Source organism: Vigna radiata, chromosome 2, assembly GCF_000741045.1.
Source record: "Vigna radiata var. radiata cultivar VC1973A chromosome 2, Vradiata_ver6, whole genome shotgun sequence".
NCBI lineage: Eukaryota > Viridiplantae > Streptophyta > Magnoliopsida > Fabales > Fabaceae > Vigna > Vigna radiata.
The window spans coordinates 7,048,654-7,065,200 of NC_028352.1; the positions used below are offsets into that span (position 1 = coordinate 7,048,654).

The 16,547-nt window shown below is 30.5% G+C and overlaps 1 protein-coding gene across 2 annotated transcripts; it reads left to right on the plus strand.

Annotated features, from left to right (window-relative positions):
• Positions 1-11,444: 11,444 nt before the first annotated feature.
• Positions 11,445-16,326, plus strand: LOC106756377. 2 transcript variants are annotated; one of them, XM_014638773.2, is made up of 8 exons: positions 11,445-11,577; positions 12,082-13,188; positions 13,551-13,669; positions 14,036-14,959; positions 15,049-15,361; positions 15,504-15,669; positions 15,796-15,904; positions 15,997-16,326. In XM_014638773.2, the coding sequence occupies exons 2-8, from the start codon at positions 12,349-12,351 to the stop codon at positions 16,112-16,114; spliced, it is 2,589 nt and encodes an 862-aa protein (XP_014494259.1). In that variant the 5' UTR covers positions 11,445-11,577; positions 12,082-12,348; the 3' UTR covers positions 16,115-16,326. The 2 variants fall into 2 exon arrangements, with proteins under 2 accessions (XP_014494259.1, XP_014494261.1); XM_014638775.2 differs by having other exon boundaries at positions 15,504-15,660.
• The last annotated feature ends 221 nt before the right edge of the window (positions 16,327-16,547 follow it).

Here is a 16,547-nt window from a genome sequence, read left to right on the forward strand (position 1 = left end):
TCTATTTTTAACATAATATCAAAGCCCCGATAGGGATTGAGTTAGGCTTAAAGTTCACTTCTAAAACTTTATCCCCAAATTTTATATATAAAAATTAGTATATGATTTAAAAAATATATTTTTTATTTTGAACATACTTTGTGTTTTGCATCTTAAACATTGTTTACACATTTATATAAAATTTATATCAAAATGTTAAAGATCGTTCACTTCTTACTGTGTTCTTTTCTATTATAATTATTACAAACAAGTTGTCTTTTTTGTTGGTAATGGATTTCAAGCGTCTAGTATAAAATCATATGAGTTACTTTTAAAATTGTCACCATAATTCAATATATCTTTGGTGATGATTTGTAATTTTAGTAAAAAAATTGTATGAAAAGGTTTGTAATGGAATATCTCTTGGGTGAAAATTTGTAATTTTGTCAAAAATAAGTTATATGAAAAGAATTTATAAATTTGTCAAAAAAATATTATTTGAGAAGGCTTTGCAGTTTTATCAGTAAAATTTGTATAAAATGAGTTTGTAATTTTGTCTACAGAAATTATTGTTTGTACTTTTTGTGAGAAAAATTATATGAAAGTTTACTATTTTTGTCAAATTGTATTGATAAAATAAAAATAACTTTTAGTAAAAATGTTAATCCAAATTTGAGATTACAATAAATAACAAAGTTTTTACAAAATAAAATATAAATAATTTTAGAAATAATTTAAATCAAAATCGAAAATACAACAAATCCCAAAGTATTGTCAAATAAAATATAAATAATTTTTAGTAAATTTTTTAATCCAAATTAAAAAAGGAAAAATCAGTTGAATAAATGGAAAAAATATAGTAAAATTGAAACTGATGACAATTTTATACAATTACCTTTAACACATAAGTTAAAAATCATAATATTAAGAATAAAATAGGAAAAGTAAAAGTGTACACTGACTTATCATATTTATATATAGGTATAAATGTATAGATAATAATATAAATGATAATAAACATAATATATATAAAAATATTATATATTTATTTAAAGCTGTAAAATTATAGTTATTATTATAATAAATAAAATATGATGTATAATATTAATTAATGTGTAATTAATGAACAAAAAAAGTAAACCATATATTGCATAAAAAATAGTAAATTATCATTAAATAACTTTAATATATACATTAAATATACTATCAATACATTCATTATACCATATTTAAAGAATTTAATGCATTTAATAAATAAACTATATTTAATAAATTTAATTTTGATAATATTGTTAAAAATATTACATTATCATCTCTTTTGGGTAACCGTTCTTCCTGTATTGATGATTTTGTATTTATTTAAAAAAGAATACACGTATAGTTTTCATTATATTCAACATAGTATTTAAAGTTTGGTTCTTTTGAAAAAATATGATTGCTTGTGGTGTCTATCATTATCGGAGTTTCAATTTCGACTAACAATCACACAATTTTAATCATCTTGGCTAAGCAATCACCGTGATGTCAATGACGCTTTCATCGAAGCTTTTACACACATTTAATGCCTTTTAAAGTTGTGGATCTGCTCTCTTTTCAATCGTATGTGATGACACATCTCATCTCCTCTCAGGTAACAATTTAGAGCATCAATGTCATTTTTTTTCCTCTTTTAGGTTCATTGTGCATGGTTGTATGTCATGTCTCCTTTCAGACGTTATTCAAATTAATGAGGTTGCTTATTTTTCTTTTTCAGGTGTCTTAATTGGAGAATCTTGGATTTTAAAGGTTTTTCTCTCTTGTTCATTAATGGCTTCTTTCGTTACGGTCTTTTCTTGCCTCCCTTCTGTCACTATTATGTTTGACCCATCCATATATGTTTTTTCTTCCATGGTAAAGATAGTTTTTCTTAGTTTATTTATAGTTGTGATGGTCCTTCAAGAATGACCTCTTTATTCACTGGATGTCAACAATGCATTCCTTAATGACGATTTGTAAAAAGATATCTATATAAAACAATCTCTCATATTTATTGCTTAGGAGGGTCTTTTTAGTTGGTATTTCCTCTTTGCAAATCATTAGCAAAATATTTTGTATAAATTATTTTTCATTCATTATTTTGAAATTTAACTTATTAATACACACGATAATAATATAAATAGTAATAAACATAATATATGTAAAAATATTAAATATTTATTTAAAGCTGTAAAAAAAATAGTTATTATTATAATAAAATAAATTATGATGTATAATATTAATTAATGTGTTATTAATGAAGAAAAAAAATTAAACCATATATTACATAAAAAATAGTAAATTATCATTGAATAACCTTAATATATATATTAAATATACTATCAATATATTCATTATACCATATTTAAAGAATTTAATGCATTTAATAAATGAACTACATTTAATAAATTTAATTTTAATAATATTATTAAAAAATATTACATATATATTATTCTCTCTCTTTTGGAGTAATAGTTCTTCTAGCATTGATTTTGTAATTATTTGAAAAAAATACACGTATAGTTTTCACTATATCAATATGATATTTAAAGTCTGGTTTTTTTGAAAAAAAAAAATTGTTGTCATTGTCATGCACCCGCAGTTGCTGGCAACGGTGCCATCTATGACTGTTGGCGGTGTCTACCACTATCAGAGTTCCAATTTCGATTGACAATCATACGATTTTGATCTTTTTGGATAAGCAACCACTGTGTTGTCAACGACGTTTTCATTGGAACTCTTACGTACATTCAACGCCTTTTGAAGTTGTGGATCTGCTCCTTTTTCCATCGTGTGTGGTGACACATCTCATATCCTCTCAGGTAACAATTTAGAGCGTTGTTAAGACCTCGATAAGTGTACTGGTTGTTAAGACCTCGATAAGTGTACTGGTTGTTAAGACCTCGATAAGTGTACTGAATCGTTTCAATTAATAAACCGACAAGACCAGATATTGTTTCCCAAGAGACTCGTGCAACATCAAACAATCATATAATAACTAATATAGACCGAAGAATGATTCCATTAAGTGAGATTTAAATGCAAATAAAAAAAAAAACATAATGCTTCAAATGTAAAATGACCTTTTTGTAGCAAAAACACTTAGAAATGGAAAGATTAAAAATGATATGAATTGGTAATGTTGGGATATGATTTCACCTACTTCACTTTCATGCATATTAAAACACTTATTTTTCATTTAAATGCTAAAGTCAACATACTAGTTTACTCAAAACTCAATCCCTTGGTATCAAGAGCCTATACTTCCTTGTTGGATTTCAATCCCTTTAAAACCCTAATAAGTAACTTCACATTAAGAAAAGAGATTTATGACAACTAAAGGTTCAAGCTTTATTCCTAGATACAAATTCCTTTAGGTAGCTTATTCCAAATCAAGGTTCATGAGAAATTTTCCCATATCAAACAAACCCAAAAATCAAGTTATCAGTGGCCAAACTATAACAACTATTAAGTAAAGGAACAAGACTACTAGCATTCAATGAAAGAAGAAATATATAAAAGCATATTCATATACATGAAGTTCATTGGTTACATCAATCCCCAACAAAATGGAGTTAGCTCCATTGTCATGGAGGGCTCAAGCTTACAATAGAAGAAATAGAAAGCAAAGGAGACCCAAGGAAGAAGAATGGAGAGTTCTCACACACCCAAGCTTACTCCAAGTGCTCCAAGAATGTGTTTTTGTGCTTCATCCACTAAAAGATGACACCCTCGTTGCATGTTAGCATTAAATAGGTCAAGAATGTCACATTAGCAAAAGTCTTGCTCAACGTCCAAACAGGAGGGTGCCCAAGCACCAATTTTGCAAAACTGGGTGGCACTCAGCGCCTTGGATGGGGCGCCCAAGCATGAGCTTTTTGAATCAAATGGTGCTTAGTGCCCTGAATGGGAGCCTAGGCGCCAAGTTTGCACATCAAATGGTGCTCAACGCCTTAGATGGAGCGCCCATGTATGGCTTCTGCAGCGTAAATGGCGCTCAGGACCCTTGGAGGGGCGCCTAGGCGTGATACTTGCTTCACGAGATCATGCTTTCGATGCTTTTGGTAATTTTCTTGGGTTTCAACGCCTTGATCTGCTTGATGTTCTTTAAAAGCACAAAATTAGCCTACAAAATGAGGGAATCAATGATGAAATTTCCTAAGTGCAACCTAAACTGCAATTATTTATAAAAGCAAGATAAAATAGAGGATTAAGTAAGTTTTAAGCTAAAAGGGGGCTGATTTTGTCTCTAAAACAAACCTTAGATAATAGTAAAAATTACTGTTATCAAGCTTCAATGTCACTCTTTTTCCTCTTTCATGTTCATCGTGCATGGTCGTATGTCATGTCTCCTCTCAAAAATCTATTCAGAGCATCGATGTTGCTCTTTTTCCTTTTTCAGGTGTCTTGATTAGAGAATCTTGGATTTTTAAGGTTTCTCTCTCTCGTTCATCAATGGCTTTTTTTCACTGCAGTATTTTCTGACCTCCTTTTTGTCACTATTGTATTTTACCCGTCCATATATGTTTTTTTTCCATGGTAAAGATAGTTTTAGTTAGTTTATTTATAGTTGTGGTGACCCTTCAACAATGAATTATTTATCCACTAGATATCAACAATGCATTTCTTAACGATGATTTGTAAAAAGAAATTTATATGGAGCAACCTCTCAGATTTGTTGATTAGGGGAGTCTTTTGGATTGGTATTTCTTCTTTGTAAATCATTAACAATTTGGTATCACTCAAGTGCAAAAACAGATATTTCACTAAGTCTTTATGAATTATATTAGTAACAAGCTTGGTACATACGATTTGTATACATTACATGAGGGGGGTGTTATATTACTTTTATCTTATCTTTATCTTTTATCTTTTGTTAGTTTGTTATTATTTCTTATTTGTATTTTGGACTTAGTCCATATTTGTTCTATTATAAATAGAAAACCTTATGTGTATATTCAATACAAGAAAAATTAATCTCATATATAGTTTTCACTATAGATGATATTGATGAAATACATACACTTGTGGAATAATATTATGTAACCTATTATAGAAAGGAGAGTAATGACTTAGTTCAAATATAGATTAAAACATAATGTCAGAAGTGATAAAAAATTATGTATTAAACTATCACAAAACAAGTACAATAAATCATCCTAACATAGGAAGATGAAGATAGATTGTTTAATAAGTTTTCTATGAATAGGTTTGATGAAACATGTTTAACACAAGTTTTTTTTAAGGATTTGAATATGACAAATTAATCTAAATAATTAAGATATAGTTGATGGTTCCTTTTATGTGTAATTGTCTATAATGTTCTCTAAAAGAAGAATATGTAATGTGTGACTAACATACGTGTAATTGTATATATTATTTATTCATTTTTCATTTTGAAAAATGATGTGTTTCATATATATATATAACACAAATATAATATGTTTTTTATATTACACAAAAATTTATAAACTAAAAAGTAAATTTTTATATGATGAAATATGTAAAGTTGAATAAAATTTTAAAATTTATCATTAGAAATAGTTTTGTTCAAACAATGATAAAAATTAAGCAGTTCGTGTTCAATGTTTTTCTTTTACAAACTTAGTATCGTAAATATGCTTACTTACAATGTACAACCCTTGAATTCCTAGCAACTTCCTGCTTCATAATGTTCAAATAAAAGCTATTAGCTGCTATAATAAAATGGTAATTAAGCAAGAGGAGAGGCAAGAATCAATACCCTCACTTTCTATATTTTGATGATTTCCCTTGAGTGAGTTTTGATTTCTGAAAATGAAAATTTTGCATATATTAGTATTAATTTAAGCTTGAATCACAAATCAAGTAAAGAACATCATTCTTGGCATCTTCATTTGATTTTCGTACAAGAAATGCTAAGTTTTATTTTAGTGGAATAATTTAATACAAGCTCGTAGCAATATATTTGTTTCTTGAATCTAACATTCCTTGCTCTGAGTTCTATTGCAGCATATAAAGGTTTTCAACACTCTCCCAATAGTCCTTGGAATACGATATGATTTATTTCAGTAGAGATGATTGGTACAAATTCTTCTTTATATGCATATATATTTCAAATTTTATTTTTAATGAAGGTAAGATTTATATATATTTTTTCTTCAATATATCAGATTCTTGAAAGTGAAGTAACATGAATGATCTTCATGGGACATGAGTTGATGAAGGCAAGAATAGAAAGTTCAAGGTTGTGCTGTGGAAATTTTAGTAGTTACCTTTTCATGTTTTTTCTTCTCTAGTTCCAATGGTTTTGGAACCACCTTATGTAATGTAAAACACTAAATGACAACAATGTTATACTTTTAACAAGTTGTGTTGGGTTTTATACTTTCGTTTTATCTCTGGGCTATCAAGATTCTATTTCAATAAACTTATCTTTAAGATTTAAGAAATAACATTTTTTTTTTCATAAATCCAATTAATTTATGTATAATCTAAATACTCCCTCACGTTAAATATTCTTTGGAAGCAATACATAAAGTTGTTATTGTTACATTACAAGATTATGAATGGTTCCACTTGGAAAACATATGACCTATGGCAATTGCTTCCTCCACCCCACGTTTCTTACATGCACCTCTATAAGTTTAAAATACCAAACTTACCCCTGTGATAATAGTTATAGGGAGCGAGAGTGTTTGATTATTGTTATTGTAGTTTGTTAGTAGTGTATTTGTGGTGAGAGGTGGCAAGATTGCACAAGTGAGTTTTTGGTTTCCCTTATATTTTGGTTAATTTTTAAATTGGATTTTTTTTTGGAGATTTTTTTAATTACAAACTGAAAATATATATGTTAAAGGTTTTACATTAATAGAAATAAAATAAAAATTTAAAATATATAAATAAATATAAATTTTATTTTACAAACTGATTTTATAAAATTGAATTAGATTTAAAATTTAAATATTTTGTTGACTAAAATAAGTTTAATTTAAAATATATAAATAATGACATGCAATAAGTTTTTTCATTTATATATTTAAGCTTTAATTCTAAAACATATGGTCCAAGACACAAGATGAGATGATAAGTGTCCTATTTGACCTAATAAAAAGATAAAAATTATAATAAATTAAAGAGAAGAAACAGATATCCGTATTTATTTTTCGGTGGCTTGTATTTATTGGTGAGTTTGTTTAGTTGGTTGGTAGTTGGCATTGCACCCACCCATTTCAATTTTACTAGCTTTCATGTAACAGTGAGAGAGAGAAAATGGCCTCAAAATTAAGCCAAAACTAATTAATTCAAGGAAAATGACTCTCTGGCATTTCCTAGCAAAGTTTTATTTTTATGTGCACCACTCACCACTTACAATTCAAAATGAAAATGGAACAAATCTCCTTTGACACCTCCCTTTTAACTAACAAAATAACACATCACTTTGACATCTACCACAAATTAAAGCCAAAACTACCATTTTCTCCATCCATTAGATTTTTCTCACTCCAGTGTCATCTCCACCTGCTTCTTTCATCGTAAAACTTTTAATACTAATTTTTAATTCTTATAAGATCTATAAAATATAATTTTATTAAATTTATTGTTTTGTGTAGTGATGTGAAAACGGACTATTTGGCTCGACCGGGTCTATCTTAGATTAGTCATTTAGTTAGTTAACTCAATCCGATTCATTTATTGGCAAGTAAGAAAATTTTCAACCAAACTCGACCCACCACAGGTTATGGATTAAATTGATTGACTCACTAGCTCACTTAATCTTTTTTAAATAAAAAAATTACAAATTCAAATGTTAATAAATTTCACTTCCAAAATGATGTTAAACTCAAGACAATTCAAAATAATAAAAAATATAATACAATCCATGTATAATGAGTCAAATGATATTTTTTAGAATTTTATAAGATAATAAATTAATAAAACTAAAATTAGGTGGATTGGTGAGCCAATCCGGTTCATCAATGGTTCAATCCAGATGAACCGAATTGAAAATTATTTCACATAAAAAAATGCATTTTTTCAATCCAATCCGACTCAAATCCGTGGTAGACCGGATTGATCCACAAATTTGTATGAATTAAGAAAAATTATGTTTTTGTAGTTGAAATATGCGAGTACAAGCTCCATACCCTACATTTAAAATCTACAAACACCCCAACAACCGATGCATATCCAATGCAATGCAGATTCTTGCAATCACATAGTTTACGGCTTTAAGCTTGTGAATATCTTTTATTGAACAATTACGTAAAGTTATGTGCTTGATAATTATCATGTTTAAATCACAATCTCTAGTGCTTGGTTTATGTGATTCTAAACGAACTATTAAAAGTTATCAAACGCGTGTCTTTCCTGTCCAATGAAAAGAATGTTTCAAAACATATATAGTATTTTATATTTATAACATAAACTTTAATTCCTTTAAGAAAAATCCAATCTTATAAACCGTTCAATTTTTATTTTATAACTTTAACTTTTATTTTATATTGTATGAATCATTTCATATCATTGTTTATATTTTAAAACTAATAGGAATTTAAGTGAGATTAGCCAATAAATATATTTTCTTTTAATTTTTTATTTGATAGTCACCCTTCCTAATTATTATTTGATAATTGGGACAATTAGTACACTTAGTATAATATCTCTTTAATTATCTTGTTATGAAAAACATGAACATTTGAACGTGTTACATGTGGTGCAATATCTTAAATGGCATTATTTATGAGGAAAATGTGTACCTATAAAATGGAGGTTTTGAGTTTGAGTGACAGAAATAGGAGGGTCTACGTGTGATGAAAAGAGTTAGGCAAAGAGTGCACAGTAGGCATTAGCTTTAAGCAAACATCAGGTGATGGGGTTGGGGTTATTGGTCCATGCCATTGCAAAGTTTCACGTTAAATTGTGTGAATTTTGGCATGTTGTTGATGTTTTTTTAGAATAAAGCTGCTCTTTGATTTGATCACTGACTTATAATATATCCTTGCTTCCTAGGTCTACCCCTCTTCGGATTCAAGGATAGTACCTTAACATAGGGCATGTCATTCACCAGTTTTCATATATATCATAACATAACAAAAGGGTGCAAATCAAAGACAGCTAACCAAACACACCTACCTTTCTATCTCAATATGCCTGTTTTTATCTTCCTGCCTCTTTCTCTCTCAGTACCTTACTATTTGTTCGAAGTTCCACATCTGTAATAGATAAGACCAAATTATAATATATATAAGTGATAAACTGGTTTTGTAGGATTGAATTAGACTTAAAACCTACTTTTTAATATAATATCAGAATTATTTCATTAGTTGTCGAGTTACTATTGGACCATCGAATTTATACTATCACGTTCGATATATCTATACTTCGGCATGAAATATAAAAAAAATTATAAATTTATTATTTTAAAATTAAATTAAGGGATATATCTTATTATAATGAATATTCAATTGGTGTTAATTAAATCTAGTGAATAATTTTTCATGGAAATAACTTAACCATTCCTATATATTATTTAAAACAATTAGAGTTTATAAATGTGTTGGGTCAAATAAAAATATATATAATTAAAGCAACTTGATTAGGAAATATTGTCTTTTCAGACATTATTTGTTGATTCAAGAAACTTAAATGGGATAACTATCAATGAGAAAAAAAAAAAATTATGTCTCGTTTATAAAAAGGAAACATCTTAATTATATAAAAATGATATTGATTTAAATATAATAAGAAAAAGGTGGATAGTTTGATTCTCAAAGATTAGCAAAGGACGCCATAAGAATCATTTGTTTAGCCTGAATCAGAACCACTCCCTTCTACTATTATTGGATTGCTATACAACAATAGGTGACAAAAAGCGCGTTGCTTTCGACTCCAATGAAATCATAATGTAACTAATGCATCGTCCCAAAAGACATTTATATTTTTTTCATTTTTAAAATAAAATTCAACTCTTTTATCAATTACATATTCAAAATCAATTTTAAAAGACATTTGTTTTTTATTACAATTATTATTTGTTTGTGAAAAAGTTTAAGTACGATTTCAAAAATGTTATTGTAAAATAAATACTATCATATACGTGTGAGAGAGCAATAATATGAGAAGAAAATATGTTATAAAAAAAAATTCCTCTATTTATTTGAATTGGTTTTTATTAATATAATATTTATTTTTTTCCAAGAACTTACACGAATAATTTAACTTGATTCAGAAGAGAATATATTTAATTTCAATTGTATTTAAATTTTATATTTAAGTAGGATGATATAAGACACTATTTATGTTAGATCACTTTTACAATTTATTTTTTAATTATACTTCTCACATTATTCTCCCTCAGGCACATTTGTTCAGATATAAGAATATAATGAATAATCATTACGATATGATTTACAGCGTAGTAATAATGATTTATCCGATATGTATAGAATAATGATTAGACTATTGTTTTAATTATTATTCTGACTAAAAGGTTTTCAGAAAAGTATAGTTTTGATCTGTTATTAACAAAATTTTCTAACATGTTTTCAATCCGAAAAGAAAATGGTCTAGTTTATACTGACTAAGATGATTAAGTTACTCTTAAATATTCACAAGCTAAAAAATGGAAACAATTTCTTATTAACATTTATCATTTATTTCAAACAAATTAAGAAAAGTCATCGTAAAAGCACATTTTACAAAGACTAAATTGCATTTTAAATAAGGTTTATCTTAAATGAAAAAGAAAACTATTTTCAAAGATTTTATTCTGTTGAAAGACTGACTTAAAATTATCATGCAGAGAACTTTTTTTATCCAAATTAATATTGTCTAATATAAGTAATAGGTATTAATTTTTTTAAACATATAATTAACAATCTGATCTTTAGATCTGAATATAAAAAGGCAATTCATTGAAAGAAGTCAATACTATAAATAAATATAAGTATTTTGAGAAATAAATTATACTTTTGACCAAATAAATATGAGTCAACTTTTTATTTGATTCTATGCATTTTGTTTTAAATGGTTCAAATTAAATATATATTTATTTATTTATTTTATGAATTCAAATAAATCCCCCCAAATCAATCTTTATTAATTAAGTGAGTTAATTAGTAATTACCAATTCAAATAGAAAAGCAGAAAGATATATAAAAAAAAGAAAAATTAAAAAAGAAAAAGAAATCACTCCTTCCCCCTCTTTTTTAAAATATCCATATTTGCAAAACGACCGCGTTTGAGTGGGTTCTGTCTTCCACGGTCTAAAAATCTCCACCTTCAATTTAAGATTGTGAGAGGAAGCATTTCGTCATTTGCGCGGAAAAGGGGGCAGATTGCCACGTGTCACGGAAGGGTAAGAATCGCTTAAAAATAAAATTAATTTTTTAATTTTTTATTATACGTTACGGCAGTTTCCATGCAAACGTGTCAACATTTATTAATTCTAAATCGCCGCTCTTTTCTTCATCTTCTCTCTTTCTTTCTCTCTCTATCTCTGTGCTTCCATTTTCGTTGTCATTATTCTCTCTCTGAAATTCTTTCTCTTCGCTGTTAGGGTTTCGTTTCCTTTACTTCAAAATCAAAAGCTCTGCTTCACCGGTACGTTCCTTTTCACGCTTCAACGTTACAGTTAAATCACAATCGCTTATTGATTCCTCTTCTTTTATGTGGTTCGTTGTTGAATCCTATGGATTCAATTTTAATTCCTTCCGTTTTTCTTTTTTCGTGGTCGGAAATTTGTCTGTCTAGCAATGTAGATTTGATTTCCGTGCGAAGTTCATTTTAATTTCGTTTCCTCGGTGGCGCGTTTTTTTTGTTTCTATACGAAATGGTGACAAATGAATTTTCGAATTTCCTTTTCCGGAGTCGAAATGACGAACTCCGACGCCGTTAGCAGAATGACTTTGTTTGCCGAGGTTCGCTGAGATTCTGGAATCTCAGAAATTTCACCATGGCTATGTATATTTTATTTATTTATTTCAGTAGTTCTGTTTCTGTTATGTATCTGTGTGTATGTATTTTGTTTTACGTGCTATCGCTATGAAAAAGGAACATCAACCAATGTTTTTTTTTTTTTTTTTTTTTTTTTTTTTTTTTTCGCAGGATTAAGTGAAGGTAGCGGTGATACCTTCAATTGGAAAACTCCGAAGCTTGGATTTTGTTTCCTTGATGGGGCTAATGCTGGTGATATTATTGGCAAGAAGAGTAATGATTTTGCCTAATTTGATGATTGAATCCATGAAAATATAAAAAGATCCGTGCCTTGAATGAAATTGTTATTTTCTGCCTTGTTATCGAATGCTAATTTTAGTGCGTTTGAATGAGATGGGTTGAAGAGATCTGTGTGCTTGCCACAAAAGTAAAGTAGAAATGGCTATTGCTGGTCTACACAGTGTGTCTGTGCTCGACTCTCCTTTCCTCAGGGACTCCCATTCCCAGTCGTCTAGGAGAGGGGGAGAGGGAAGACGGGGAAGCACCCGGTCATCTTCACTCTTGCAAATGTGGCGAGAGATTGAAGATGAACATGTGGTGAATCAAGTTCAAGGAAGGCCTGGTGATGTACCTCTTGATCAAAGGAGGAATGGGTTGATTGCTGAGCTCTCTCAGGAAGATAGACTGGATATCCAAGAGAGAGGGCAGGGTCATGTTTTAGAAGATGCAGTTTTGGTTGAGAATGAATCTGAAACATGGTCACAGTCACCAAGTCATAATGAGTCCCATGAAGATCACGAGGATTTAAATAATTCTAGCTGTGAAAACTCTTCTGATTTAGGAGAAGTTGAAAGGGAAAGAGTTAGGCAAATTTTCAGGGAATGGATGAATAGTGGTGCCAGGGATCATGTATCAAGTGGGTCTCGACGAAGTAGTGGTTCAAGGAGAGAATGGCTTGGGGAAACTGAACAGGAAAGGGTGAGAATTATTAGGGAGTGGGTACAATTGAGTAGCCAGCAGAGAAGTGTTTCATCTGGGGAAAACAGGGAAGAACCATCTGCTGAAATTGGTACACAAATTGAACGTGTTCGTGATGGACTCACTGTTAACCAGAATGGGGGCCAAAATGAGCATACACGGAGGGGCATACGGAAATTATGCGGCCGACAGGCTATCCTTGATATGCTTAAGAAGGCTGAAAGAGAGAGGCAAAGAGAAATTGAGGATTTGTCAGTACATCGGGCTGTATCTCAATTCCCCTATCGTAATCGAATTCAGGTTTGTTCAATGACTGGTTTATGTTTTCCTTTTAAATTATTACTTTTTAATACAATTTTCCTGCATCATGCAGTTATTAGCATTCAAGTTTTGTTTTGGAGTTTGTTACTGTGAACATTGTAAGTTATTCTCATTTGTTGAGCTAGACAGAACTTGTGAGTGAGCTCTTGATCATACATCGAGTTTCAAGGATATATTACAATAACATAATACCACTGTAGCTATAGTAAACTTATGTTTAAAATCCATAGTATAATAACGAGGCGTGGGGAAAATTTAAAGTATTCCAGTATTCCGAATGCAGAAATAATTTAAATCCTAAGGTTTGTCCTCTGAATGAATGTTTGTTGAAATGTTTGCAGGCATTGCTTAGAGGCAGATTCTTGAGAAATGATAGACCTGTCGATAATAACAGGCCCCTATCTGTTGCAGAAAGTGAATTGGGCTTCTTGAGGCGTAAGCAAACTGTATCAGGTCTAAGGTATGAATTTATTTATGACATTGCATACTTGTTTTAGCTTTATGCATGTTTTTACCCAATAAAAATGCATGATAATCTTGTGCACGCGTTTTAATATACATAACTTTATTTATAGCTTGGCTTGTATTGAAAAATTGGTATATGCATCCTTTGAATGTTAAACTGATATTTTTGGAATTTAAATTGTACTAATTAATGACATTTAAAAAAAAAAATTCCTCTGTTTTTGTCTTTCTAAAGATGGTTAAAAAATCTCATTTGTTCCTTAATCTAATTGGAGGACGTTAATTATTTTATCATGATCTTCATTTTAATTATTTTATACTTTTGTTAAATGCCAATGACATTAACTTGTCTTCTGAACAGGGAGGGATTTATCGCTAGAAAGGAGAATTGTGGTTGCAGTCAAGCAACCAGCAATGTATCTGATACCTCGTCAAATGTTGATAATATTGATTTTAGCACTAATGAACAAATGGGATCAAACAGTTCACGTTTAGTCCCAATTGCTCATTCTGAGCAGTCTGACCCTAATGACAGAGGAAGCGATGGTCTCAGGGTATCAGACAGCCAGAGCTGTGTACAGGGTACCACATCTGAGAACCTAAATTGCCAAGAATCTAATGCTCAAGTAGGAGATCGAATGCAACATTTTCCGATTGAATCACTAGATTGCCAATCATCATTCAGTGCTAGTGTTGAAAGAGTGAACAACACCGAGCAAAATGTTGATGTGTTGCCTATTGATTACGGTGCTAATGAAATTACCCAACAAAGCTTGCGAATTGAAGATTCGCAGCATAGTAATAACCAGGAATTCAGCGAGGTGCATATTGAGCATTCTGGGTTGTGTGATATAAATAGTAACGAAAACAATTCTTCAAATCATGACATTCATATGGATGGTAATGTTGACGATGTAAATTGGAATGAATCTAGTACTCTGGAAGTAGAACAGCCAGAAGAAGCTTTTGAAAATGAAGGAAGTGACTGGTATCAGAATAATATCGAATGGAGAAATAGCGCAGAGGAAAATGCGGATGGTAATCAGATCAGTAACACAGGAAATGAGTGGCCAGAAAACACTTTGGGAAATGCGGATGGAGAAAACTCTCATCTGCAAGAATCTCATGAGGCATGGCAAGAAGATGGTGGCTTCCAAGAGGCTGTGGAAAATTGGTTGGGAGGACCTTCAGATCATGAAAATGCTCCAGTTGGTAGAATTCGAGGATTTTATTTTCCTGAAGATGACAATGTGTACAGTGTTGAACTCAGGGAACTTCTTAATAGGTGTGTTTTGTATAGCTTCTGGACTTAATTTTTGAAAATAAAACTTGTATGCTAGAGTAATCTAGAATAACTTTCTGTTTATCTTGCAGGAGAAGTGTCTCGAACCTCCTTCACAGCAGTTTCCGGGATAGTCTGGATCAGTTAATACAATCATATGTTGAAAGGCAAGGTAATGCACACATTGACTGGGAATTGCAAGAAACAACCCCATCATCTGACTCGGTAGAGCAGGACCTTGAACAGCAAAGTAGAGATCAAATTGTTGATCAGGAGGGTCCTGTTAATAGTCCACTTGATCTGCCCTCTTTACCTATACCGCCTCCTCTGCCTCTATGGGACCAGCACCACCACCATCGTGACAACTGGTCACAGAATGAGATAAATAATCAGCGTCTAGGAATTGTGCGTAAATTTTCTTTGGTGCTCTTGTTCACTATGTTCTAATAAAGTGAAAATCTGTAAATGAATTTTATTAGTTAATGTAATATAAATTTACTCATCTGTTTGATCGTTTGAATAATTTTCTGATTTGTCTTTTTGGCAGGATTGGGAGATTGTTAATGACTTAAGAATTGACATGGCTCGATTGCAACAAAGGATGAATAACATGCAGAGAATGCTGGAGGCCTGTATGGATATGCAGCTTGAGTTGCAGCGCTCTATAAGACAAGAAGTTTCTGCAGCCCTAAATCGCTCTGCTGGTTCGTCTGGTTTGTGCTATTTGTCTTATCATTTCACATCCCAATTTTCAGGGTCTTCCATTTTTCCATTCAACTTGTGTGATATATTTTTGAAGAGAAACAACTTTTGATAAGTCTAGGTTAAATTTATTTCAGAAGTACATGATTATTGCGAGTCACCAGAAGATAAATCTAAATGGGAATGTGTGAGAAAAGGTCTTTGCTGTGTATGCTGCGAAAGCAATATCGATTCTTTGTTGTACAGGTAGTATTCCATAACCAGCTGGACACATTTATAACCCAGTTTTCACCTAAATCTGATTGTATCTAAAAATTATCCTTGGGCTTCTGTTGCAGATGTGGTCATTTGTGTACATGTTCAAAATGTGCCAATGAGTTGCTCCAAAGCAGGAAGAAATGCCCTATGTGTCAAGCACCTGTGGTGGAGGTGATAAGGGCTTACTCTATACAATAATATGACATAAATATAAAAGGTCACACTTTTAACAAAATACAGGATTCTAACAAGTTTTATCTCCTGGACGTTTCCGGGTACTCTTTTTTCGTTTTTTTTTTTGGTTTCTTACTGTGATTATTGTATTTATGTGGAGTGAACCAATGGGACACAAGATGGCATTTTTTTGGGGCCATGATTCTCATGAATAAAAATTGTACGTCGTTTTTAAAGTTTCATCTTGCACTTTTTTTGTGATTGTGGAATAGAGTTTTCGTCTTGCACTTGTTGATCAAACCTGTTTCTGTATTATTTATGTGATTATAATGTCGTTATGAAGTGTTACTCGTTTGGGTTAAATTGTATCGAAATCAGATTGATTTTGATCTGAAGTGGGTTATGGTTTGTGCTTGTCTGGCTGTTACGATGGACCGTACCAATGCTTTGATTTGTC